The 27,556-nt window shown below is 40.4% G+C and overlaps 1 protein-coding gene across 13 annotated transcripts in view; it reads left to right on the forward strand.

Moving 5' to 3' along the window:
• DISC1 (DISC1 scaffold protein) overlaps positions 1 to 27,556 on the forward strand; it is a 380,547-nt gene that overhangs the window by 277,199 nt on the left and 75,792 nt on the right. Inside the window, exon 11 of one of the 13 annotated variants that reach the window (XM_074385320.1) lies at positions 14,145 to 19,772. The exons of the other annotated variants lie outside the window; for them this stretch is intronic. Within the exon in view, the coding sequence (XP_074241421.1) occupies positions 14,145 to 14,238 (94 nt within the window). The 3' untranslated portion in view covers positions 14,239 to 19,772. Of the gene's footprint in view, positions 1 to 14,144; positions 19,773 to 27,556 lie in introns of those variants that run through there. 13 annotated transcript variants of the gene reach the window in all.

Raw genomic sequence — 27,556 nt, forward strand, 5'->3', positions numbered from 1 at the left:
ACAGGTGGTTAGCAGAGGTGAGCGGAATGAGAGCTTGCACCTGGGTCAGGTGCTCTGCTCTGAGTCTGGCCATCCTCCTCTCCCATGTGTTCAGAGCAGATTTCTGGCACGTCCTTCTTGATCTCATCTGCAGCTGCCGTTGTTTTAGCCATCAGCACAGCACACACCATAAGTTACATTAGGTTATTGGGTAGCAAGTTGTAGCCATAAGCACATGGGTATTGGTAAAGGAACGCCCATTGAAATTGCCGCTCTCTCACATATAAACTGCCTAACCTCAGGTAAGCCCTCACCTTCAGTTTTGTTTTGTTTTGTTTTAGCTATGTAACAGGAGGAAGAGTACCTGCCTCCCCAGCTGGTGTGTGAATTTAAATACCATATGTAAAGCACTCAGGTAGTTGGCAGTAATATTTAATCGGTTCTAATGATAAAACAGTGTGTTTTTCCGCTCAGAAGTATTCAATCGGTTCTAATGATAAAAAGAATCGGTTTTATTCAGTCTGTTCTAATGATAAACAGAAGTATTCAATTGGCAGAAGTACTCAATCGGTTCTAATGATAAAACCGTTTGTTTTTCCACTCAGGAGTATTCAGTCGGTTCTAATGATAAAAAGAAAGTCAAGGAAAGTTTCCTTTACTTTCTTTTTATCATTAGAACCGACTGAATACTCCTGAGTGGAAAACCACAAACTGCTTCTCCTCTGTTCTCACACAGTTCAGTAATCAACACAGAAGGCATCTGTGATGAAATATGTGAAAGTTTCTCCCCAACAAAAAGTGAGCAATCAATTCTGCCACAGACAACAGCTGGGTGTCCTCTAACTCAATTCTGACACTGTCTACCTGGAAACAGCATCAGATGCCTCAGGTTGGGGTCTCAGTCCCAAAAGATTGCCCCACTTACAATGCCAACCCAGGTTGTTTTCCCTGTGCTTCTGACCAACCAACTAGAAATTGGGATTCCCATGCCCCTTCTCCTTGGGTTCAATGAATTTGTTACAGTGGTTCCTGAAATTCAGAGAAACACTTATATTTATTGGTTTATTGTAACGGACATTGCTTAGGATACAGATGAAGAGATGCATAGGGTGAGGTATGGGGAAGGGGCACTGAGCTTTCATGCCCTCCTTGGGCACTCCATCCTCAAGGAACGTCCACATGTTCAGCTATCCGGAAGCTCTCTGTACCCCGTCCTCTTGGGCCTTCTGTGGAGACATCACTGGATAGGATGATCAAGGCATGGACATCCGTGTAGCCATGTGATTGGACAGAAAGGGTATGACCTACCACAAATAGACTGAGTGAGAAAACCCAACAAGGCCTGTTAAGATTCCCCAGCTTCTCTGTGCAGCATTTCTTCCTTCAGGGATGGGGTAGGACCCTTTTTGAAATGGGGGTCTATGACCTATAGTCAGGCAAGGTAGGTCAGAGAATTTCTTTCCTTCCTTGTTTTTTATAAGTTCAACTTTTATTTTAGATTCGGGGGTACATGTATAGGTTTGTTATATGGATATATCACGTGATGCTGAGGTTTGGGGTATGATTGATCCTGTCACTTAAGTAGTGACACAATACCCTGAAGTTAGTTCCAACCTTGCTTCCTTTCCTTCTCTACTAGTCTCCAGTGTTTATTGTTCCCATCTTGATATCCATGTGAGTACCCAATGTTTAGCTCCCACTACAAGTGAGAACATGCAGTATTTGTTTTTTGTTCCTGCATAATGGCCTGCAGCTGCATCCATGTTTCTGTAAATGACATGATTTCATTCTTTTTATGAGTGCATAGTACTCCATGGTATGTACATACCATGGTTTCTTTATCCAGTTCCCCACTGATGGGCATCTAGGTTGATTCCATGTCTTTGCCGTTGTGAATAGTGCTGTGATGAACATATGAGTGCATTCATCTTCTTGGCTGGATGGTTTATTCTCTTTTGGATATATACCCAGTAATGGGATTGCTGGGTTGAATGGTGGTTCTGTTTAAATTTCTTTGAGAAATCTATGCACTGCTTCTACAGTTGCTGAACTAATTTACACTACCACTAACAATGTGTAAGTGTGCTCTTTTCTTCACAGTCTCTCCAGCATCTATTGGTTTTTGGCTTTTTAATAATAGTTATTCTGTCTAATGTGAGATGGCATCTCATTATGGTTTTGGTTTATATTTCTCTGATAATTAGTGATGTTAAACATTTTTTGTATGTTGGTTGGATGCCTGTATGACTTCTTTTGAGACATAACTTTTGCCCACTTTTTAATAGAATTATTTGTTTTTTCTTTGTCAAATTGTTTAAGTTCCTTATACATTCTGGATATTAGACCTTTGTTAGATGCATAGTTTGGGAATATTTTCTCCCGTTGTGTAGGTTGTCTGTTTACTATATTGGTAGTTTCTTTTTCTGTGCAGAAGCTCTTTAATTCGGTCCCGCTTGTCAACTTTTGTTTTTGTTGCAATTGCTTTTGAGGACTTGGGCATAAATTCTTTCCAAAGGCCAGATGCAACTAAAAAAGACCCTGAATATCCAAAGCAATCCTGAGCAGAAAGAACAAAGCTGGAGGCATCATATTACCCAACTTCAAACTATACTGTAAAGCTACAGTAACAAAAACAGCAGGGTCCCAGTACAAAAGCTGAGAATTTCTTTACGGCCAGCTCCAAGACAGAAAGGCAGGGGGAAATTAGGGTATATTTTTAGTTTTTATGACCTGCTTAGGGGAGAAATAACTGGGTATGGGTGTTTTGAGCCAGGAATTGTGCATGAAAACCTATATACATAATTGTAGCAGTCATGCCCAGAACCCATCCTCTCTCCCTCCATGGCAGCTCCTCCTCCTGTACATCCAGCTTAATGCATGGCCACCGCCCACCTGGCTGCCTGAGTGGGCAGAAACCATGGGCTCATGCTGGCTCCCCCACCTCCTCTCTCACTCAGGTCCTGAGTCTTGTCAGTCTTGCCTCTTTAGTATCTCACAAGCCTGCCTACCTTTATCACACTGACAGTGTGGGCCCCTTTTCTGATCATAACAGCAACTTTTCCTGCTTTGCTGTTCCATTGTTTCCCTCTTACCACCTTCTACAGGTGGTTTTGAATAAGTATCTTAAAATACCAATCTGGTCATTGCACAAAGCTGCCTGATGTCCTAAGGATAAAGCCTAAATGTTTGTATGCTCTCCAGTGTATACACACAGTGTTCTTCCATGTGGCCTCTGCGTGTACTTGAGTATCACCCATCACCACCCTATTGCAGCTGATACTTGTTCCTTTATGCCTCCCAATGCCATTGCATTTTTTTTTTCTGGAAAGAAACTAATTTAGAAGGGCTCATGGTTAAGGGATATCATCCTGATAAGTATTAGATTGAACCATTCCACGATTTTTACCTAGAAAAATGACAATTTCGTATAGCTAACACATACTTAAGGATTTGAAGTCATGTTCAGGAGGGTCAGATGCAGTGAACTGAGGCTGGGTGGTCTCCTTGTCCGTGACACTCAGGCATAGCTTGCTCCCCGTACTCCTCTGAATATGCCCTGGTGGGCTTCTCCCAACCCACCCCTTACCTCACCAGGCCTTCCTACTTAGCCTTTGAGGTTCAGATTTCTCCTCTAGGAAATCTTCCCTGACTCAGGGAAGTGCTTGCATTGATTTATTCTCACTTTCCACTTGCTCCTTGACAGGTATTGTAAGATTAAATCTGCCTTGTTCAGGACTGTATGCTCAGTGATTTACCAGTGCTGGATGGTACAGGGGTTCCCAATAAACATATGTTGAACGAATGATTGAATAAATACACGAATTAATGCAAATAATTTATGAACATCGTAGGCATCTCTTCCATCATCTCTAGCCTCTTTCTCTGCCTCTCCAGCCATACTGATGTTGCAAGCCACCTTGTCCCTGTCCTCTTGACTCACAACTTTAGCTACCTAGGATCCTTCTATAGTCTCAAATGACCGTGATGGGTGCTGTCTCTCCTGTAGTCTGCTTCTGGAGGGCTCTTTTCATACTGTTTCAAGCTGTTAGGAGGCCTGGCTCAGATTTGTGTGAACTGGTATGGTGGAAACAACAGAACGGGGAGGAGAAAAAGCATCTAGGAGTCTGGAGCCCCTCTGGCAGTAGGCAGTTCTATTCCCATTCAGGAGGCTAGAGTGGATGCTGCAAAAGCCTGGTGACTGTCAGAACCTCATGTGACAGAGCCCAGTAGTTAATGGTTGTTCTCAGACACTCTGTGGGTTCCACTGATGATCTGTCACCTTCACAGTTCCTTTCCAAGAGGATCAACATTTTGAAATAGGAAGACAGTTTTAATACCTGACACAGTGGTGTGTGATAGTGACTGCTTGATTAACATCTCAAGTTATCCACTAAAGCAGATGCAAATCTTTACCTGTTCCCGCTGTTTAGCATCTCTTTGTCTTACAAGATTTTAGAGAGGAAGCAGCTGAGAACAGAATGGGTTTCTCCTTTTCCATTAGAATGCTCAAGAGCATATACTTAAAGATCAGAGCTAAGAGGCTTACATCTGGCTAGTCACCATTTTGGGGGACACATTCAAATGATAGCACTATCTTTGTTACTCTCTCAATGCATACAGAGACCTGAAGACCCAGATATTGAGGCAAACTCAGGTAGACTCAACATCCACTCTCTATCAAGCATGTCAAGTGAATTAGAAAGTTAGGAAGTATCTAATGCTGTCAGTGGTTCAAAAGCACATCTTGCATAATGCAAAGCAGAAAGTGGGCAAATATTACATGTGGACTTTCAATGTATATTTAAACAAGGATTTGCCTTGTAATCATCTGAGTCATAAGTTAGACGCATGTATTCCTGTTCCTCCTACAAAGAAGAGATTCCATTTGTGGATTTATTTTTCAATTTCTACCTGTTTTAGGTATCCCCTTTTCTCCTTATCTGTAGCCAAATATCGAGGAGGGTGGCTGCAGTCAGTTACCTGGTCATTCCATAGATGCTTTCCTCTCCGTTCCCATCACACTACCTGCAGCTTGGCCCATTAAATAATCTCCTAACAGCCTCACTTCCCTCCTAGCTCACAATAGTTTAGCTTGCTGTTCTCCCACTGCCAGAATGACTTTATTACCATCCTGATAGGCTCCCTTTGCATCCGGCATACGTTCCACAGTCCTTTTAATGACCTGCTCCTCTCTACTTTGGCTCTTCATGAGGCGGCTCCAGCCTGCTGGTCCAACCTCATTGCTGTAATCCTCCCCTGCACCAGGTGACCGATGCTCCATTCTAGCCCAGTTCCCCCACATCACTGCACCCTACAGCAGCACCTTTGCAGAGCCCTCCCTGATCTAGCCCCAGTGCTCACACTCACCCTTACAACTCAGCACAATTGTCCTTCTCTATAAAGGCTTTGGCCTCCTCCTATTTCCTGCATACTGGTAGCCACTTACATGAATTGGTTACAATGACTCAATTCTATTAGACTGTGAGCTCCTTGTAGATGGCACCTTACTTTCCTTGTATTCTAAGTGGTAGTCTAAGGTTTTTCCATGCCTTACTTTTCTTGTATTCTAAGTGGCTGGCATGCTGTTTGGCATGTAGTCAACAGACAAATCATATTTAATGCAAGAATGAATGGATAAATCTCAATTTTATCTTGTTCCTCCTTGAAAATTTGTTTGCAACTTGGATATCTTGAAATGTTATTCTCCACTATTACATTCAAAAAGTCAAGGCAACCTGAGAAGATACAGTGCCCAAATCCATTTGTCTTGGCATCAAATCTTAGTGGTGTATAATAGAATAGGAAAAACTACTCCTAAGAGCTTGACCCACTTATTCTCATTCCTACAGGTTTATTGTTTCCAGAGGTTAGTAGTTAAGTGTAATATTTTATCCTAACTTGTTTTCTCTTATGGCCAAACTTTGCTTTGATTTTTATTTTCTCAATTATTATGATTCTCTGTTATCTTTTTTAATGAGTCAAATGAAATATTCAGAAGTCTTTACTTTATAGATGGGTTCCTGTTTAAATGGATCTTACATCTCTAACCATTCTACAGGAAAAATTTATTATTGCCTGATGGCAAACTCGTGTCTCTGGCCTAAGTGGGCCTAACCTTCCCGCTGAGGGTGGGTGTAGTGGTTCCATTTAACTAATGGACTCTCTTGTATGCATGACTAATGTGAACACTTCTCTTCTTTCTAGAATCTCTTCATTCTAAGTCTACTTTTTTTCTGAAGTTGAACATACAATCTTTACCACAAACTCTCTATGCAGTTAGTGGATTATAGATGATTTTTGCTCCCTTGTACATTGCTGTGTTCCTCAAGTATTTGAGTGTATATCACATGTTCATCATCAGAAAAGACAAAAGAAAAATCTTTAAAATCTGTTTTGAACATAGAAGAAAGTAGTTGGATACCTCCTTGGAGGCCCTTCTTAGCTTTAGAAGGAACTATGAAGAACTCAATGATGTTATCTGAAATTTACATGGAAATTTAGAGGCTGATTGATACATTTTTCTAAAGATGAGTCCAGTTCTCTTTTTAAAAACCAGTGGTTACTTTTTAATTATTAAAATTTCAATAGGACATCCTGACGTGGAATGATAGCTAAGTGAACTCACCCTGCTAATGAAGGTCCAGAGGCAGCCCTCAGGGTGAGCAGCACCTCAAAGACCGAGGTCTGTTCCCTCACCCAAGGCTCCCAGAGCTCGTGTGTCATGGCCGAAAAAGAGTGTCAACTGCCAACTGCCCTCAATCTAATGAAGGTGGGAATTAGCCAAAGATGGAATACTTAGAGCAATTGTTTCCAAAACAGGTGCAAACAAAACAGTTTATTGGGGTGTGGGAAGAACATATTAGAGTTTCTGTTTTATGCTTCCATTTCATCCATTTATATTTTATCTTTAAAAATGTTTTATATGCATATAGTAATACATGTATACCATTTATGAGACAAACATTGGAGTTTCATAATTTTCTTACTGATGAGTGCACACAGTTTAAATTAGAGAGTGTTGAAAAAATATTCATTTACTTATGTTTGTATTAAATTCAGCATATGACCACCTGGTCTACCAGCCTTCTTTGTTTTCCCATCCACAAAGGAAAGAAAGAAAGAGCGAATTATGTAACAGAAAAGTCAGCACTAAGGAGGTGCAAGAGGCAAAGACTTAGAAATTGAAAGGTCAGGATAACAAAAGGCAGAGGAGAGAGAACTTAAAATGTATTTGTTCTTCGTGGCTTCAGGCAAGAATTTATGAGACTTATTCAAGTGTGTGGCCCTTCCAAGCATAACAGCTGAAAGCAGAAGGGTCTGCTTAACCCAGGTGTCCTACCCCAAATTTGACAGAAAGATGTTCATTTTCCTCATAGGTGTGGAAGCCGCTCATCTACTTCATAACAGGGGCTTAACCATGAATGGAATTCTTTGAGATCCCACCTATAGTATACTTTCTAAATTATGGAAGGTAATTTTGAGGTTCCTGTGCAAACAATCTATTTTCAACCCATGTTGAATTTATTTCCAATGCTATTGAGAAAATGAATGTAAGGAATGGCAGTCGGTAAATTTGCTGCTCCTCTCCCTCTCCCTCTGTTTGTTTTTTGTACCTTTTGATTTGATTGTTTTGTCACTGACAGGAAGATGACTTCCACCTCTCCTGCTCAACAGGCACAAGTCAAACACTTCACTCTTCTTCCCAGACCTTACGTCTTCATGGAAAACTTACTGCCTTTCCCATGGCTTCTTAACGGCCTTGACACCTTTGTTTTTTTCTGTGCAGCCTCAGAAAATCAGAGAGGAATTCTCAGCTTCTTCCTTCCCCCTCCTGTGACCATCTTCATTTCCAGCTAGGGACTGCTCCTTGCATCAGCTCTGTCTCTCTTTTATGAGCAGGAGAGTTTTGGTTGCAGAGACTGGACTGGGAGCATTGCTCCTTTTTCATTGCTACCTGCTAAGTGGTCTCTTTAACTGAATTGAAGCCTGCATGTCCTACAAGACTCTGTTGAAGTAGATGTGACCTTCGGTGATTTCTCCCTCTTCTCACTCCCGTCTTGTCTACTGTCTGCCTCTCACTTGTGCTTAGATTATGCTGTCATGACATCTTCCTTCTCACTTCAACCTCCTGCTCAGGGCTCTGTGGTCATGCACAGTGAAGACTTGTGATTTCATCCATTGATGGAGACATTTGCCCGTGGGCTCCCGTTTTCTGTCTGAAACCAGATACATTGATCTTATGCGTCATATACGTAAAAGCCATTGTCTTATCTGTTTTCATTCATCTGTTGCAGCAGTTTATTAAGGAATGTTTATTTGGTTCATGGTTCTGGAGGCTAGGAAGTCCAAGAGCATGGCTGTGACATCTGGTGAGGGCCTTCTTGCTGTCTCATCCTATGGCAGAAGGATGAAAGGGCGCATGAACACACACGATAGAACAAGAGAGGGAGGGCCAGAATTCATCTTCTTATCAGGAAGCCATTCCCTCCATAACCAAACCACTCTTGAGATAACAGCATTAGTCCGTTCATGTGAGCCCTTATGACCTAATCTCTTAAAAGTCCCACCTCTCAACACTGTTGCATTAGGAATTGAGTTTCCAGCACATGAAATTTTAGGGGATACGTTTAAACCACAGTAGTCTTCATAAAAATATTCATTGTTCGATTTATATTTTGAACTTTGAAGCTATTTGACTGTATTGACTAATTTTACAAGAGAAACAATGATTTATATTACCTTATCAGTTTTAAATGCAAACTTTAAGAAAATATAAAGCACTTAATTCTACAAATTTCAATGTAATCATGAATTTTATAATCATTGATTTTTGCATTTAATTTTTACCTTTATCTTTTCAGAAGAATCTTAAGTATGCTTAAAATAATAATGCATAAACTAAACATACAGATAGAAAAAATACATAAAATATGACAAAAAATGGCACGAATTAAAAAGTAAAATAAGGAAGGAAAACAAGGGTAGGAAAAACAGTAGTAACATTTTGATGGAGATTAAACTCACCACCATAGTAGTTTACTATTCTAGATACTCAAGTATTGACTGATATGTATATAAAACTAAGTAACATTTTACAATGTAAAATGTAAATGTTATAATTTATAATTAACTTTTCAGGTCAGCATTGGCCTATTGTCACTATAATACTTTCCATTCCCTAAGAACCCCTGTAATGAATTTTAACTCAGAAATAACTTTCCCAGAAAATGTTCACTTGTGACGGAATTTAGTTTCCAGAGTACTCAGATCAATTCAAAAAAATTTACGTGCAGTTTTTCAGAACGAGAAAACAGAGCTCCATCCTCTAGAATTCCAGCTCCCCTTGTTAGGAAAGTCTTTCCTTCAGGACAAGAAAAGAAGCCACCAACCCCGAATCGGAACTGAACTCTTCACATCTGGACCACAACATGGGGGCGGAGGCCACTCTTGATATAAAAAGTCTCCTTCCTCTTGAGGCATTACTTTTTAAGCAAAAACAAAAGCAAAAAGTACACACACACACACACACACGCACACACGCACACCCTGTTTCTGTTTCCCTAAGTAGTGAAGATCCCTGCAGTTGGCGGCTGTGTTGTCCACCACCAACTCCCTTTGGTTGATCTGGAAGCTTCATATAGGGAGGGGCTCATGAAGCGGCCTCCCCAGTAACCCGTCTCCTGAGGATTGCTGTTTTGAAGTACTGGTTCTGGAATCAGATTGTCTAGATTCAAGTGTGGCCGCTTCTGAGCTGCGGGGCTTTACCAGGTTAATACAGCTCTTAAATACTTGATTTTCTGTCATAAAAATGGGACAACAGAATAAGATGGAAACTATTTCTTATGTATAATAAGGGATTAATTAATAATTCCTATTGCAGAGACTGGACTGGGAGCATTGCTTCTTTTTCATTGCTACCTGCTAAATGGTCTCTCTAACTGAATTGAAGCCGTCTGTTGAAGTCAATGTGGCCTTCAGTGATTTCTCCCACTATGGAAATGATGAAACCACCTAACTCTACGTTACAAAACAAGTTTTTTGTGTGTGTGTTTTTTTTTTTTTTTTTTTTTAGATGGCGTCTTGCTCTGTCTCGCAGGCTGGAGTGCAGTGGCACTATCTTGGCTTACTGCAACCTCTGCCTCCTGAGTTCAGGTAATTCTCCTGCCTCAGCCTCCTGAGCAGCTGGTACTACAGTCCATGCCACCACGCCTGGCTAATTTTTGTAATTTTAGTGGAGATGGGGTTTCGCCATGTTGGTTAGGCTGGCTCGAACTCTTTATCTTGTGATTCGCCTGCCTCAGCCTCCCAAAGCGCTGGGATTACAGGCATAAGGCACCGAAGTTTTATTTTATAAAAGCAGAATAGAATACCTTATTTTCCTGGTGAAACTGTGGGAAGAAGAGAGATGTTTGCTTGTAGCTAATACCCTCCATTAAGGATCTGCCAACCTCCTGATTATCCAAACATTCAGCTTTTTTTTGCTGTCTGCCCTGTGGTCAGCTGTTAGCACCTCCTGCAGAGGGTGGAGAGAAAAAGAAATGAGGTAATTGAGTTCTTGCTAACGGCTGTGACAGAAGATTTAGAGCCTTTAGTGGTTCCTACAACCAGATGGCAGGGATCCTAGAGCACACTGCTGGCCTCAGAGCCAACCTGGCTTGTTCTGAAGTTTTTGAGATTGACAGAGCCTTGAGTTCCCAGGCTCCAGAGCTCAGGTGCTGGGAAGGATTTCCCATCGCTTCTGAGATTTGGGGAGCTCCAAGGCCTCTTCTCTTGACTCTCCGTGGAACTTGAAAGAAAATCATCTTGACCTCAGAGACAGCGTTTTGGAGGGGAGATACTTCAATATACTTGTTTCTTTCCTTGTGGTATCTTCCTTGGAGAAAGCAAAAATAATACCGTAGAGAATGGTGCGGACAGAAAAAAAAAAAAAAGAATGAAGGTTAGAAGTGAAGCCCCATGGACTTGTCTGGTGAGGGTTTTCTTCCCAGGACGTAGCAGCGTGGGAAGAATCTGGGTAGCACTACAAGGATGGAATCCATGGGGTCTTAGTTGCCTGTCATCATTTTCTTTGTCGTTGATAATTCAACACTTATTTGAATATGGTGGTGTCTTTGAAAGATAGCCTGAAAAAAAGAAGATGATCATGATTTTCACTAATAGAATAGAAAATAGACAGGAGATTATCACTTAAAACAAAAGGCTTCGTGGTAAACAGGCTCCACTGTGGTTTGCTCAATTCATCCAAAAGTATCTGCTGTAAAGCGATGACAAGATCACTCTGCCCACTGAGATCAACTGAGAAATCAACCAGTATTTAAGAAGGTCTGAGACTTGTCAAGGTGCCCTGTGATTGAGGAAAGAGCGTTCCTCTTTCTTTAGTTTAAGTTGGCAGAAAGACATTCGGTTGTGATTATCACGTGGACTGAGCTAAGAAAGGCAGTGTCTTGTGTAGGTTATGTCCATGGTGCTCAATGAGCCTGCATATCAATTATCCCCAGATGTGTCAACATGCCTCACAGTGTGCACATTTCAAGGCACCTGTCAGTCTTAAAAAGACAATTTAATTAATAGTGAATGTTTGATCTTAGATGATTTCTATAAACTCAAGAGAATCCATTATAGCCTGAGTGTTTTTGATGCATTTTGGCTGGGAGTTGAGAAATCTTAAGAAAAATTATTTGCTGTATCAATGGAAACCCCAGTAGGTAGTTAACCAATTTGTCATTAATTAAATGAGAAGACTTTTTAACGATTCAAGGAAGCATCGTCAAGATTGTATGATAGTTTAATTTGCTAACATGGTAAGAACCTGTTAGCTTCAGTCACATGTTAATAAAAGTTAAACTCCTCATGGGGTTTCTCAGATGTTCATTTCTAGCACGCAGCCATTTTTGAGACTTGCTCGATGTCCTTATCTCACTTTACTGATGACAGTTCCGCAGCAGCTGTGGCAAATGTAGGTTAGACAAAATATTACATGCAACATTTTCTATGATTTTGCTCCTTTTCTCTTCTCACCCTTCCCCTCCAGCCACCCTGAGTCATACAACAGCTGTGAGAACATTCATTGCAAGGGAGTGAGCTGCAGACACTTTAGGTGCTGGGCTATATCCCATTATATCTGGAAGCTCACATCAGGATGGCTTCTAAATTCCTTATCACAACCACCTCAGGTGGAAAACATTGTTTTCCCTTCTATTGCTGCTGATGTAAAGATGAAATTTCTCAAGCTGAGAGAATTTTATGTGATCATATTGTATGTTAAGCCTCAAAAGATAATTCTGTAGCTCCCATTCATCCCAAAAGCAGGGCCTTTCAGTTGTACTTCTTTAAGCAAAAAATTCCCCGGTAGAAATCATACAATTATTTAGTAGACTAAGAAAAAGGAGAGAATCACCAACATGATGACTCGTGACAATTACACAAAGTCATTTGACTTATTTCCTTTATTATTCTGTAAATGGGAAAATAAGTGAACATGCTGGTTATCAGCTGTGGTTTTGCAATGGATGTGTTCCACCGGTGCAGCGTGGTAATGACACTGCTCTGTCTCACTTTGCAGATGAACTCCAGCCTGTCTCTTTTAATTGACTCTGTGTCTCTGGAATGTTCTTGATTTGTTGCTGCTCAGTAGAATTTTCTTTTGTTTTGTTGATGGCATTTGTCAACTCTAGTAGTTACTGAATGGAAATTGTTCTGGAGGGTTGCTTTGGCATAAGTGTGCTCATTTGTGTGGGCTTATCAGAGGAGCATGAAGCAAAGATGTGTTTCTGTAAGAAGTCTTGGCCTTCGGCCTGCCAGAGGGCTAGGGGCTCACCTGAGCATGTTTTATCTGATTCCTTACGTCTGTAAGTGACTCTGAAGCCTTTCAGCTGGAAGAGTTTAGTCAAGTGTAATTGTATGACTTCAGAATGAATGTGGCCCCAACTTTGCTTCCCAGGTGGTGAGTGTTTAGGGCGTTATATAGCAGCTGTGATGATGGGAGCTTGGCTTCTCATCTCCAGCTATGTTAGTCTGTCTAGAAAGAATGATTCTTCTCTAAGAAGAATTCAGTGGGACAATATCCAGACATACGAATCTCAAGAGACAGACTCCTGAAAGCAAATTGACTGCTCATTTGGCTTCAGATTCCATGCATACATCTCCAACTCTGACTCTTTAATCACAGCCACTTGACCTCATGACAGGGTTTTGGAGGCAGACCGATGTCTCCAAAATGGCGACTGATATGTCAGTCTAAGAGGAACTAGCACTACCTGAACTCAGGAGTAAGAAGCAAATGAAACTGGTTATAACGTTGAGGAAAAAGCAGATGAGTTGTTACTGAGAGTGGTGACCATATGTTACTTAGAGGGTACATGGGCCTGTAATATTGGGCTGCATCTCCTCTTTCCTCTACGACCTGCCCCCATTGCCTCACTTGACGGATTCCAGTCCATTGTAATTTTGAGAATTGTAAGACTAGCCATGCCAATGTCTTGTTCTTTAAAAGAAGAATAAATACACATTTGGAAGATGGCTACAACCTTATGCAAAGGTCTAGAAGCAGTGAATTGAGGGACAGGGCTTGCTGGTCCGGGGCTTGCTGGTCCAAGAGTAACTTCAGGCAGGGAAGGCTTTTCCCGTGTCCTTCAAATAAACCACATCACTTGGATCACGATGCTGTTGAGCTGGTTTTAAAACTTAAGAGCAAGCATCTTTGATGGTGTAGTTGATAAATGTCATCGACGACCCACCAAGACGTCAGTTGTTTCTTCTTGTCCGTGGCAGTCCTGCGTTCAGATCTGTGTTCGTGGTGTGATCACATGCGTTTCTCCTAGACTTATAGTTTCCCTCCCCTTTCCCCAAACAGTGGAGCTAGCGTTGTTTTTTTCTTTTTTTTAATTTGCAAGCAAAGATTGTAAAATTCTAGTTGGGAGTGGGACATCCTTTTTAAATAAATAGTCATATTAGTAATAGTAGCAAGGACATCATCTAGATACTACTCTATTTTCAGGGCTCAAAAGTGAAAAGCTAGGAAAGCTAGCTGTTTAAAGCATTGGCAGGCAAGATATGACACAGAGTATCCTCCTCACTCCCACTCCAAACTCATGTCGTCTTTCTGTGAAGAGCTGTGGCTGTTTCTGTGATCCTGAGTCAGTGGGAATATTTTTTTTTTCTTACAGGGGTACATGTTTATGTTTGCAACACGATATTTCTTGCAGCCATACTCCTCAAGTCAGCATCTCCAAAGCTCACACACTAAGCATGGTCACGTGAGTCAAAGCAGCAGCAGAGAAGCATGATTCGGGTGTCTGGGACCAGAATGGTGAAGGAAGTGTGTGCGGGTGCGGGGCTGGCCTTGGTGGTCTCAGAGTGGGGGGCGTTTCTCTCTGCACGTTCAGCTCTGCCTCGCCTCAGAGTTTGAGCTTGACTGAAGACAACAACAAGAATAAACATGCTCAAACATGGTATCATTTAAAATAAACCCAGCAATCTTTAAAAATTAACGTTATTTCTTAACTGGATCATTTTACTGGTCTTTTTTCTTAAGTCACAAAAATAAATACAAGCCTGACGTCTAGGTCCTCAAAAAATGTGCAAGTAAGCCTAGTAAAACTCTGGTAAGAGACATTGTTTCATCAACCACCTCATAACCAGATCTTTTCACATAGATTTTAAGGGAGAAACTTGGTTTATCTGCACTTTAGTGGATGCTTCTGTTTGCTTTACTTCTGTAATAAGAATTCCTAGAAAAACCTGTGGATAATTAGCAGCAGGGTGGAAGCATGAATTTCAACTCTTATAGCCACACTCAATTTTGCCAGCTTTATGATTTGCTAACCAGTGCTTTCTATGCCAGTTTCTTTAAGTCTAGCTTAGTATTGTAATAAAAGGAATCAATAATATCAATCTGTATAGTAATTTTCTTCAAGAAATTCAAAAGCCTCTGGAGGAATTTAAGAAATACTTTAACGAGAAGACATTTTGCAAAATAAGACATACACATGTCCAACAGGTATATGAAAAAATGCTCAACATGTCTGATCATCAGAGAAATGCAAATTAAAACCATAAGGAGATATCATTGTACCCAGTCATAATGGCCGTTATTTAAAAGACAAAAAACAACAGATGTCGGTGACAATGTGGAGAAAAGGAGACTCTTCCATACTGTTGGTGGAAATTTAAATTAGTACGACCTCTATGGAAAACAGTATGGCATTTCCCAAAGAACTAAAGATAGAACCTCCATTCAATCCAGCAATCCCACTACTGGAAATCTACCGGAAAGAAAAGAAATCAATGTATCAAAGAGATGCCTGCACTTACATGTTTATCACAGCACTATTTGCAACAGCAAAGATATGGAATCAGTGGGTGATTAGATAAAGAGAATTTGGTATATGTACACAATGTAATACTATTCAGTCATAAAAAGAATGAAATCTTGTCATTTGCAGCAACATGGATAGAATTGAAAGTCATTATCTGAAGTGAAAGAAGCCAGACACAGAACATCAAATATCATGTGTTCTTCATGCATAAGTATGTTCTAAAAAATGTGTTCAATGCAGGGAATGGTGGCTTACACCTGTAATTCCAGCACTTTGGGAGGCCGAAGCAGACAGATCAGAGGTCAGGAGATGGAGACCATTCTGGCTAACATGGTGAAACCCTGTCTCTACTAAAAATAAAAAAATTAGCTGGGTTTGGTGGCATGTGCCTGTAATCCCAGCACTTTGGGAGGCCGAGGTGGGCAGATCACAAGGTCAGGAGATCAAGACCATCCTGGCTAACATGGTGAAACTCCAGCTCTACTAAAAATATGAAAAGTTAGTTGGGCGTGGTGGTACGTGCCTGTAGTCCCAGCTACTTGGGAGGCTGAGAGAGGAGAATCACTTGAACCCAGGAGGCGGAGGTTGCAGTGAGCCGAGATCACAGCATTGCACTCCAACCTGGACAACAGAGTGAGACTTCGTCTCAAAAACAAAAAAAAATGTGTTCACATGGACATAAAGGAATGATAGATAGTGGAGATTTGGAAGGACAAGAATGAGAGGGGGTGGATGATTAAAAATTACTTATGGGTATAAGGTACATGATTTGGGTGATGGGTACCCTAAAGCCCTGATTTAACCACTAGGCAATCTATGCATGTAACAAAATTACCCTTGTACCGCATAAGTTTATTCAAATAAAAAGTGAAATAAAATGTTTTAGCCTGTGCTCATTAGTTTACTTATCAAGTGTCTACATGGCTCACTGCACTTTCCTCCTAAGTCCTCTGACTTCTGAGGCAGGAGGTGAGGCCAGGCTGCGGGCAACTGTGATTCCGTTTCTTACCAGGACTGGTATCAGGAGTGAAGGTCCTAACTCTTTTGGTGCAAAGTGTTCATTAATGGGTGTGTGAATCCCATCTCCAGCTCCAGCATGACTCCAGGGCCTGAAGATAACTTGAGATAGTGTACAGGAAAAGGGATGTTTTAAAAAATGCTGATTATTTCATAGCCTCTGGGTGTCAGCCGTGAATCTCGCTTTATGCCCTGCCAGGGATCCTTTTGCCACCACTGAGCAGAAAATGCAGTGCTTCTGTGAATGAATGGGGCACAGAACAGCCACCACTAACGTGTTCCTGAAAAAGCCGGGTTGACCTTTCTTGTGGCTGCTTCAGAGCAAGATACAACTTTGGGACAGAGAAAAGGAAGCTCTCTTTCCAGTTTCCATAGGATAATAAGACTTCTGATTCTTAGCTGCATGTTAGAGAACAAACAAGAAGCACAGACACTCATCCTGGGGAAAAGACTGTGGAATCTTTGGAACCTGAGAGGCCAGCCAGTTACTTTTTTAGGATAGAGATTTCTTTTCTAAGCTCCGTATTGTGCTTAACACCATACCTTCGCACTGAAGTTGTTCACTCTCTGGGGAAACCATCAAAACAATCAAACAGAAACAAGAGCTTTTAAAAATGGAATATTTGTGATTTAAGACTCTAAATACTTACGGCACAAATACATTTTAGAAGATTGCAGTGATGATGGTAGAGAGACTGATTCCAGACGTTTTTCAAATGTGTGTTGGAAATGTCTGAAAATGACAGGCAGTGATAATATCAATAGCTAACCTTCATCAGGAGATCTGTACGTCAGATAATATGCTAAATACTTTAAAGGGACTATGTCCTGTATGTCTCCTAACAACCCAGTGAGGGATGAGCTCTATTATTAACAAGAATATATAAGACAACTGGGACTCAGAGAGATTCAGCATCTTGCCAAAGGTCCAACAGGAGTTCCTTAGCAAGACTTAAAAAAATGACTACTGTGGGAATTTCCAAACATATACAAAACTAGAGAAATTATAATGAGCTCCATGTAGGCACCTTACAAATTCAACAAATTTCAATACATGGCCAAACTAGTTTCAGCTATCCTCTGACCTGCTTTTCCACCCTGTTAGTTTTCTGTTGCTGCTGTAACAGTCACAAACTTCGTGACCTGAAACAACACAAAGCTGTTCTCTTCTAGTTGTGAAAACCAGAAATCCATAATCAAATTCACTGGGATAAAGTCAAGGTGTTGACAGGGCTGGTTCCCTCTGAGGGCTCCAGGGGAGAACCCATTTGCTTGTCTTTTTCATCTCCTAGTGGCCACCTGCACTCCTTGGCTTGTGGCCCCTTCCTCCGTCTTCAAAGTGCATCACTTCAATCTCTGCTTCCTCATTACATCGCTATCTCCTCTGACACTGATTCTTACTCTTCCACTTCCCTCTTATAGGAACCTTGTGATTACATGAGATCCACCAGATAATCCAGGATCATCTCCCCATCCCAAGATCTTTAATTTAGTCACATCTGCAAAATCCTCTTTTCCATGTAAGATAAAAATCATACGTTCTCAGGATTAGGACATGGACGTATTTGGGGAGCCATGAATCTACCACCCTCACCCTAGCACCAACAGGAATATTGTGAAACAAGTCTTAGACATTTTATTTAATCCATAAATATGTCAGTGCATACCTCTAAGAAGATAAAGACTTAAAACATAACTGCAAAACCATTATCACACTTAAAAACTTAATAAGAATTCTTTAATATCATCAGATAGATATTCAGTGTTTCAGTTTTACCCAGTTGTCTCAATATTTTATTTTAACAAGTGGTTTATTCAAATTGAGACATGTGTCTTAGGTCTCTTTTAATCTGTCGGTTCCCTCTCCTTTTCCTTTACTTCCTTCTTTGTTTTTGAGAGAACTAGGTTGTTTATCCTACAGAATTTGGGAAATGTGTTCCTGTGGTCATTCACGTGTGATTTTTTTTTTCCTGTATTTTCCGTACACTGGTAGTTAGGTCTTGAGACATGGTCATATTTATGGCCAAGAATTTGATTTTATGGCCAAGAATGCTTCATCAATAGTGTCATGACTTTGTATTGTACCACATGGGGAAGCCAGTAATGTCTGTTGTCTCCCTCCTGTGATGTTAAGGTTAGTTGCTGAGTTGAGGTGTTGAGCACTCCGTACTTCTTGTATCAAATTCCCCATCAGCTTTTTACCTACATTGAAGATTATGGCCTAGATTCATTACTTCATGAGGGGGTTACAGAGTAGCAATAATCTAATTCTGTCATTCAGTCTTCATTTTTAGCCAGAATTCCATAAAAAATAAACTTTCTTCTATTTGATTATCCTGAGGTACAATTTATGAAAGACAGCCAGGAGAAATACCTAATTCTTTCTCCTAATGCATCCATTTCCAGAAGAATAACTGGTTTTCTGGCATCCTACAAAGAAGAAAAAGTGTCTGTATATCAATGTATGTGCATTATTAGGAAGTCACGGTTTTATATATTCATGATATTTCAGTTCTTTGCAGAAGTTATTCTCTTTCAAATTGCCCCATCTTTGGCCAATGAGAGCCCCTTCAGATTGGCTACAGACTCTTGACATTAATCTAGAAACTTCATTGTTTTCTGATGTAACAAAATGTTTTAGCACTCATTTTGTATATTTACTGCCCCAAATATCAAATCAGTGTTTACTCCAAGGGAGTCCTTGTTTCTTTTAGAAGGAAATGGTGTTTAGAGACCATACCCTATTTCCTGTAGATAAGGGGTCTCTAACCCCTGGGCCAGGGACCAGTACCAGTCCATGGCCTGTTAGGAACCAGGCTGCACAGAAGGAGGTAGCAGCAGATGAGTGAGCAAAGCTTCATCTGTATTTACAGCCAATCCCCATTACTCACATTACTGCCTGAGCTCTGCCTCCTGTCAGATCAGTGGTGGCATTAGATTCTCATAGGGTCCTGAATCCTACCTAAACTTTGCATGCCGGAGATCCAAGTTGTTTGCTCCTTATAAGAATCTAGTGCCTGACAATTTGTCACTGTCTCCCATCACCCCAAGATGGGATCGTCTAGTTGCAGGAAAATATGTTCAGGGCTCCCACTGATACTACATTATGGTGAGTTGTGTAATTGTTTTATTAAATGTTATGATGTAATAATAATAGAAATAAATGTAAAATACATGTAATGCATTTGAATCACCCTGAAACCATCCCTATCCTTCTTGATCTGTGGAAAAATTGTCTTTTATGAAACCAGTCCCCGGTGCCAAAAAGGTTGGGGACTGCTGCTGTAGGTGCCCAGAGCTACTGGGCTCATCATTGTTTCTTGGCTTTATCATTAGACACATCTAGAAAATTATTTACCAAAAGAACTCATATCGCAGGTTTATACTGTTATTTTCAATTCAAATTTAATATTACATGGTTTTACTTAATTTCTATTATATTATATTTGTATTTATTTTCTCTTATGCTAAAAACTTTGGTTCCTAATATCCTCAGTATAATGACTTATATATGTATATATAAGTATATATATTTATATATTTTTCTACCTTGATATATGAAATAGTATATCCTCTCTATATGTAATGGTATACTGATATATGTATATATATATATAAATCCTAATGCATATACATATGTAATGGTATATTAGGAGTATACTATAATACAGAGATATATATAGTTTTATAGTAATAGTGATATTATTAATATAATAACTAAAAACAACTTAAGATATAACTACAGTTTCTTTTGTTCTTAAGATAAATTCTACTAGAGATATACAGTTAAATTGCAGAGTTTTAAACTCACTTTAATTAATTCCCCTTAGTGTAGTTAAACTACCAACTCAATGCACAGTTAGCTTGATGCACAGATAGGCTTATTAGTTTTATTTTGCTTTCCACTTAGTAGTTGCTATTTTTAAGCAAATATGACACTAACCTTGTGGTTCAAAGTCAAGTGTAGAAAACAAGATGCATTCAGAGAAGTCTGACTTTTATTCTCTCTCCAACCTGACTTTGATTCTGTCTTCTACCTTCCACCGATAGAAAACCATTTTTATTCAATTTTTATCCTTTCACTGCTTTTTAATAATTTAGCCGTATATATTTATAATCCACAGTTAGGCAAAAGGTGTGGGACTAGATACATTATTCTGCATCTGGCACTACAACTTTTGAAAGCAAAACTCCATAGGCTTGAGAAATAGAACCCATCAGACCATTACTTATCTTCTTACTGTAGACCTATCAGTCATTCTGTCAGAAAAGGATCAGTCCTACAGAAATGGGAACAGAATCCTCTTTAGATTTTAGATTTTTCAGAGGTCTGTTTGTGACTCACACCGTGATGATATTAATGTTTTACTCCTTATAGTTCCAGTATACCACCCAAGATTCCCCCAAATGGAAAACAGTCATAATTAATAAAATCAGTGCATAATCAGTATGCACTGATTTTGGAAATACTGCTTTTTTCAGCTAAATGATTTTCCAAAAAAATATTTTTATGTTACTATATGATAATTATAAACATGGTTTTAATGATAATTGATGTTCCATTAAGTGCACATACTACAACTTGCTTACCATATTTCACTGAAGGGCATCTGGTTGGTTTCTAACTTTTTGTTATATGTCAGTTTAGAACATTAATTTCTCTTTGCTCAAGAGCCCTGAAGCTTTGAACTGATGGGGACTGACACCATTTAGCTAAAAGATACCTATGCTCTTACTTTCCTCAGTTCCTTTATTTGAGGGGTGGAAGTGTGAGGAAAGACAGAGTTCTTCCCAAAGAAAGCCTTTTACTCAACAATTTTAAGAGAAGAAAAATATGCAAAGTATAAAAGATGAAAATAGAAGAGAGGATTCTCTTTTAAATTAGATTACAGTTTTTGAGACAGAGTCTTGCTCTGTCACCCAGGTGGGAGTGCAGTGGCACCATCATAGCTCACTGCAGCCTCAACCTCCTGGGCTCATTTGATTCTCTCACCTTAGCCTTAGAATCCGGGACCACAAGCACTCACCACCATGTCTGGCTGATTTTTTAACTTCTTAGAGATGGGGTCTTGCAACGTTGCTCAGACTTGTCTTGAACTCCTGGGCTCAAGTGATCCTTCTGCCTAGGCCTCCCAAAGTGCTGGGATTACAGGTATAAGCCATTGTGCCTGGCCCGAGACTGTTTAAAAGAACAAAAACTATTTATGAAAAATTTTCATTGTTGCTTCTTTTCTAAGTAAGTTTTCTATACCAGTGGCATGCAAAATGTATCATATCAGTTTTAATATGTGAATGATGAGGAAGACTGTGACTTTAGCCAGATGACTGTCATAGAGTGCTCCAGTAGAACAGAATCTTAGCTGCCAGGCAGATCCTCTGGGTTTTAGAGCTCTTACTGATCCTCAACTGGAGGCTAACAGTGGTTTCTCATTTATCATTTTCCCCTGCTTGTTCAGCATTCTCCTTGAAGCCACAGAGAATGATAGAGCTTACGTATTTCATAATTCCAGAGGTTTTTTGGACTATAGGAGTTAAGAGGAGCTGATCGGTGAGGCTGTGGTTGTCCATGAAGGTTCTGTGGAGTACAGTTTGAACTGTCCCCTGTCCAGAAGAGAGACTTTTATGAGTGAAGTCCCCAGAACAAGGATGACATGACTTGTTCGTGGGGTTGGGGAGAACCAGTCTGAGCAGACGTAAAGGGTTGGTGTGGTTTGATGGTCAGTGAAGGCTGTTAGGTAGCCTTTGGCCATATAGGAGAGTGTTAGAAGGTAGACAAATATATTTAAGTGTGATGAAACAAGTAACAATTGGTATGCAGAGAAGTGGGGAAGGGCTTGATGAAAGGCAGTATGTTAGAAAGATGGTTGGCAACACTATTAAGAGTAGATTGAAAAGGAAAAGGAACGTGAAATTAGAGAGACCAGTAAGGAGCCTATTAAGATAATAAAGTCATGATTCCATGGAAAGCTGACCAGAATGATGAGATTATTAGAGAAGAGAGAGGAGAAGTAAAGCTAATTTTTTCTTTAATTAATGACTTTTAGTGAGTGAGTGTGGGAAATAACAGAGTAGTGATTCCAGGATTTTAAGCATCGGTGATTGTAAAAATAAGCAATGGAAATTATTGATTAAATCAGCAGCATTAGGGTTGGGAACTAGATTAGAATGGGAGGGGGATGATAGAGTGAATTCCTCCCTCCCTCCTTCTCTCTCGGCCTTCTTCCTTTCTTTCTCCTTTCTTCTTTTTTCTGTTCTTCCTTTCCTCTCTTCCTTCCTTCCCTCCTTTATTTCTTCTCATCTTCTTTAAATGACTATTTATTAAGTACTTTCTTATTTGGCAACTATTCTATTCCCTGGAGCTCTGGTACCAATAAATGAAAGAAACACTATCTTTGCTCTCCCGAAGCTTACATTTAATTAGGGAGGGAGGCAGATAAAAGGAAAAGATAACTCAGATAGTCATAGTGCTACAAAGAAAATAATATAGGCTTATGTGCTAGCAGGCAATTGAAGCTGTAGGGACTGGACTGGACTACTTTAGATTGGAGCTTCTAGCAAGTGACTTAGGGGAAACACCCAGGTGTCAGCCATATGAAGATCCGGTGACATTTTAGGTCATTGCAGTCAGAAAAGACAAATACTCAAAGATAAGAATAGCCTTGGAGTATGTGAAGAACAAAATAAAAGCTGAGGGCATGGGAGGGTACACAGTAATGGCAAGAAGATGAGGGCAATGTGTGTTTCAGTCAAGGGCAGATCAGGAGACAGAAACCATCTAGTCATTTAAACAGGGTGGTCTAATGCAACTCATTGCTAATTTTAACAGAGAATTGGAGTCATGAGGGATTCACCAGTAGGAAGTAAAGACAAGTCTAAAAAACATAAGAGTAGCAGATATATGAAGCAGCCACTACTCTTAGGGCTGAGATACAGGCTTTCCTGCCCCCAAGATAAGACCCAGACCTGGTCCGAGAGGGCATGACCATGGCAAACTGGAGAAACAAGAAGTCACTGTTGTGCTATAGCAACGTAACCTGCTGCAAATGACTTCTGGAAGAACTTTCTGAAAGTTCTTCCTCACCCTCCATGATACGAAGGAAAACCGTTCACAGGGAGTTGTTTCACCAGTGGCAATCTGCTAAAAAAGTGCTTGAGGGGACTTCTGGAAACTGCTGGCATCCAGATGCTGGGGAAGCTGCCCAGACAGTAGAAGCTGAACTCTGGGGAAGCTGTATGTTTGCAGGAGTCAGGGGGTGCAGAAGTTCAGTGCTGGAGAAGCCATTGTATCACGGGAACTGGGAGCAGACGAAACAACACATGCTTCAGGAGCTGGGTGCTAGAGGTCCGTGCATGCTGTGGGAGCAAGGTTCAGAGAAGCAGTCTGCTTTTCAGGAGCTGAGTGAGAGCACACTGGGATGGGACTGGGGGTGGGGCATGGGGGAAGGTAGGGGGAAGGAAGGTGGGGGGAGGTAGAGGGGATGAGGGGTGGAGAGGAGTTAGGGGCTAGGGAGGTAGGTGGGAGATAGGCGGTGGGAAGTAGGGGATGGGGTGGGTGGGACCCTTTTCTCCTGCGAGGTCTTTCTTGCTCCGTCTACTGACAAAACTTAATATTGTGTTAGCTGGCAAAGACAATATCTGAAGGGCCCAACTAAAGTTTTGCTGATCCGTCCATTAAGAGTACATTTGGAGCTGAGAGGCAATAAATTGGCATAGGAAAGTAGTAAGGGCTCAGATCTTTGAGGACATTGTAGTGGTGGTCATGATCATATTAGTTTAGATACTGGTTGTGTTATCTATCATGTATAGGCACTGTTTTTAGTGCTTCACATTTCAACTGTTTTTTTTTCTTCAAAGTCTAATTATATAGATAATTTCATTATTCCCACTTTACAGATGAGAAAACTGAGGCTTAGAGAGGTTAAATCAGCCACCTCTATTTTATAGATTTTATTAATTTGGAAATTTTAGTTACTTTTAAAATAAAGTATAAGTTTACCAGGAAACATAAATTAGAATAAAAAATGTGGAGAATACAACACCTTGCAAAGGAAAGTACAGAAATTGGATGATTGAGGTAATTAAATAATATTTTGAGTATAATTTGATGGACTTCGGGCTCCTTTAGTCTGACAAAAACAGAAAAGAGAAGGAAAGTTCAAAAATATTATTATGGATTTGAAGAGATGTCACTCAGAAGATCTTGATAAAATGTTCTCATCCCTAGTGGATGCGGGGACGGAAGGCAGGGTACAAAACAAAACACAGAACCAGTGATGAAGTTTTAGATAGTTCTACATGGAGCTTTCACCATTTACCAGACCTCAGACTGGGGACAAGGGGTACAAGGATGAGTAAGGTACCTGGCCTTCCCTTGAGGAGCTTACTGTCTTGTGGCTGGGACATGATAAGGACATTACTACAGACATACATGAAGAGCTAAAGAAATAAAATATGGAGGAAGAACTAGTTCTGCCCAAGCGGGAAGTCCAGGGAAGGTACTAAGAAAGTATAGCATTTGAGCTGGATGAAGAGCTGGCTAAGACAGCTGAGGAAAGGGAGATGTTGTAGATTAGGGGCTGGCATGAATAAGGGCCAGGGGTTGGCAAGGACATGAACTGAAGGGCATTTGAGGAAAAAGCATAGTACGGGGTCAAGAACATAGAGTTTTGGGGTCAGGTTACCTAATTCTGGCTTACTCAATATTTTCTAATTTGTGATCTTGGACAAATTATTTGATATCTCTAAATTTCCATTTCTCTGTCTATACAAGAAAATAAAGTAGGCTGAGTACAGTGGCTCACGCTTGTAATCCCAGCACTTTGGGAGGCCAAGGCAGGTGGATCACCTGAGATCAGAAGTTCAAGACCAGCCTGGCCAACATGGTGAAACCCATCTCTACTAAAAATTCAAAAAATATTAGTCAGGCATGGTGGCACATACGTACAATCATCCCAGCTATTCAGGAGGCTGAGGCAGGAGAATCGCTTGAACCTGAGAGGTGGAGGTTGCAGTAAGCCAAGATTATGCCATTGCACTCCAGCCTGGGCGACAAGAGCAAAAGTCCATTAAAAAAAGAAAATAAAGTGGTACCCTCTTCAATGTGCTGTTATGCAGATTGAATGCTATGAAAAGCATGTTTTCACCATTACTGGCACATGCTCAGTTAACATTTTTCTACTGTTAGTAGTAGTGGGATGAGGAATATTGAAAAGGCTAAAGATTAGAGTTCTGGGAAGAATAACAAGGATTAGATGTCAGAAATTGTGTCATGACATATTTATGTGTATTCATGTGGGTACAAAGAATTTTGAAATAGTTTTCAACTGAAACCATTGTTTGTAACCAGTAGCACAGGGAAATGTTCAGTTTGGGACATAATGAATAGCTGTTATGTCTGTTAACCAATTACAACTACTATTGTTGTTTTTGTCATCTCCAGTGAAGGGTTTCTGTATTTTCACAAAAATGAGCAAGACCTACTACAAAAAATTATCAGATAAGCATGACTTTATGGGTCTCCTGCTGTGTATTTGACACCGAAATGACTTGTCACATGAATTCCTAAGTGCTGTGTTTGGTTTCAGTGTAAAACAGGAGATTGTGTTTCCCAGGTAGAAAGGGAGACTTTGAAATCTTTCTTGTAAAATGAGTGAAAATCTGGTGCCATCGGATCGTGGATTTTGTCAATGGGATGGATTCACTCTCGGATCCATCAACCAGCTGGCTAGGTAACTCTGAGCAAACACCAGATGTTCTTCAGCCTGTGTCCTGATCTGTAAAGTTGAGATCATAATAATAATACTCACTACACAGTGAAATCATACACTAGAATGAAAGGATGCCTCAAAAGTGCCTCGTACCCTGGTGGGCACAGACAGAGTGATACACATCACTCCCCTCATCCAACATCTTCTAATTCAGCCCTCTCTGTCCCCAGCTTCTTCTGTCTAGGGATCTCAAGTTGTGAATGGTCATCTTTGGATGAAGCTGCAATGTTTATATGGACTTAGAGGCAGACAGTCTATTGGGAATTCAATGAACGAGTAAAGAGCGTAGGGGAATCGATTTTAGGGAACAATATAAAGTCAGAGAAATTATACACCCTTGTTTATACCTACATTCCTCATGGTATCTTTTGTTCTCTTTTAGCAAATGTGACTTCAAGCTGCAGTAGTGTTTTCACCAGGGGCTGAAGGAATTGATGGCGTTGTTTTCTTGAGAATGAGCCATAATATCCCTTTGTTCACAGAGACTGTAAATCCTGCATCCTTCAGATTAGATCATGTATGTTCAGTATCAGTAGGAAACAAACAGAGAAGTAAATATTTGCTACAAAATGTCTTTCTGCTGCCTTGAAAATAAGTTTCCTGAATCTGACATGTCAGTTACCCTGCTTCATCCGCTTCACATTTAGAGTCAAAGGAAAACAATCCCCCACAGCAAGGAGCCTGTCACTTCACTTGGTGTATCCAGGGGAAATAATGTGACCATGGTGCAGGGGCATTGAATACTGATAAGGATGTGGCAGGCCATGCTTAAAGTTTGTCATCTCATTCAAATGACTGGCTGAGAGATGAAAAGAAAACAAAAATTAATCCCCCTCCTGGAACCTTACACTGATTCACTTAGTGGTTGGTTGCTGCTCAGCGGTCTATCTCTTTCCCCCCACCATTAATAATCATAATCAAATATCCATCATTGGTTTTTGGCAACAGGGTAATTACTTTCTTTTCCTTATTTTCTGGGACAGTCGGTCTGTTCATGAGAAAGGGCGGTTGTGTAATCGTTCTCCCTACGTCAACTCCGAGAAGTCAGTTGTGCCCTGCAGATATTGATGTCAGCCTGTTTGCTCTCTAGTGGAGTGAAAGAAGAAAATAATTTTATTGTGCTATTTTTAGACTTCAATTTAGATTGCAACCTTTATGATACTTTGTGTACTGGGGATAGAGCTGTTGATGCAGAATTCAGCTGTGAGATGCTCTGGGTTCTACCTGCCCCTGATACATTTTTTCGCTTAGCCTGAACGTCTTACAACTATTCAGACACATCGCCTTCATTGTCAGCTGAAAGCTGAGCCATGACAATAGGGTTAAGATGCAGTCTGTATTGACAGTGTTTGCCAATGGAACTTGCTGTCAGTAGTCTCCAAGTCTGCAATTTGCCTGTAAAGGCCTAATCTGATCTTTTACATGCATAAATAATCAGCACCATACAAATTCTTTATGAACAAAATGAGTTTATTG

Source organism: Saimiri boliviensis, chromosome 14, assembly GCF_048565385.1.
Source record: "Saimiri boliviensis isolate mSaiBol1 chromosome 14, mSaiBol1.pri, whole genome shotgun sequence".
Classification (NCBI taxonomy): domain Eukaryota; kingdom Metazoa; phylum Chordata; class Mammalia; order Primates; family Cebidae; genus Saimiri; species Saimiri boliviensis.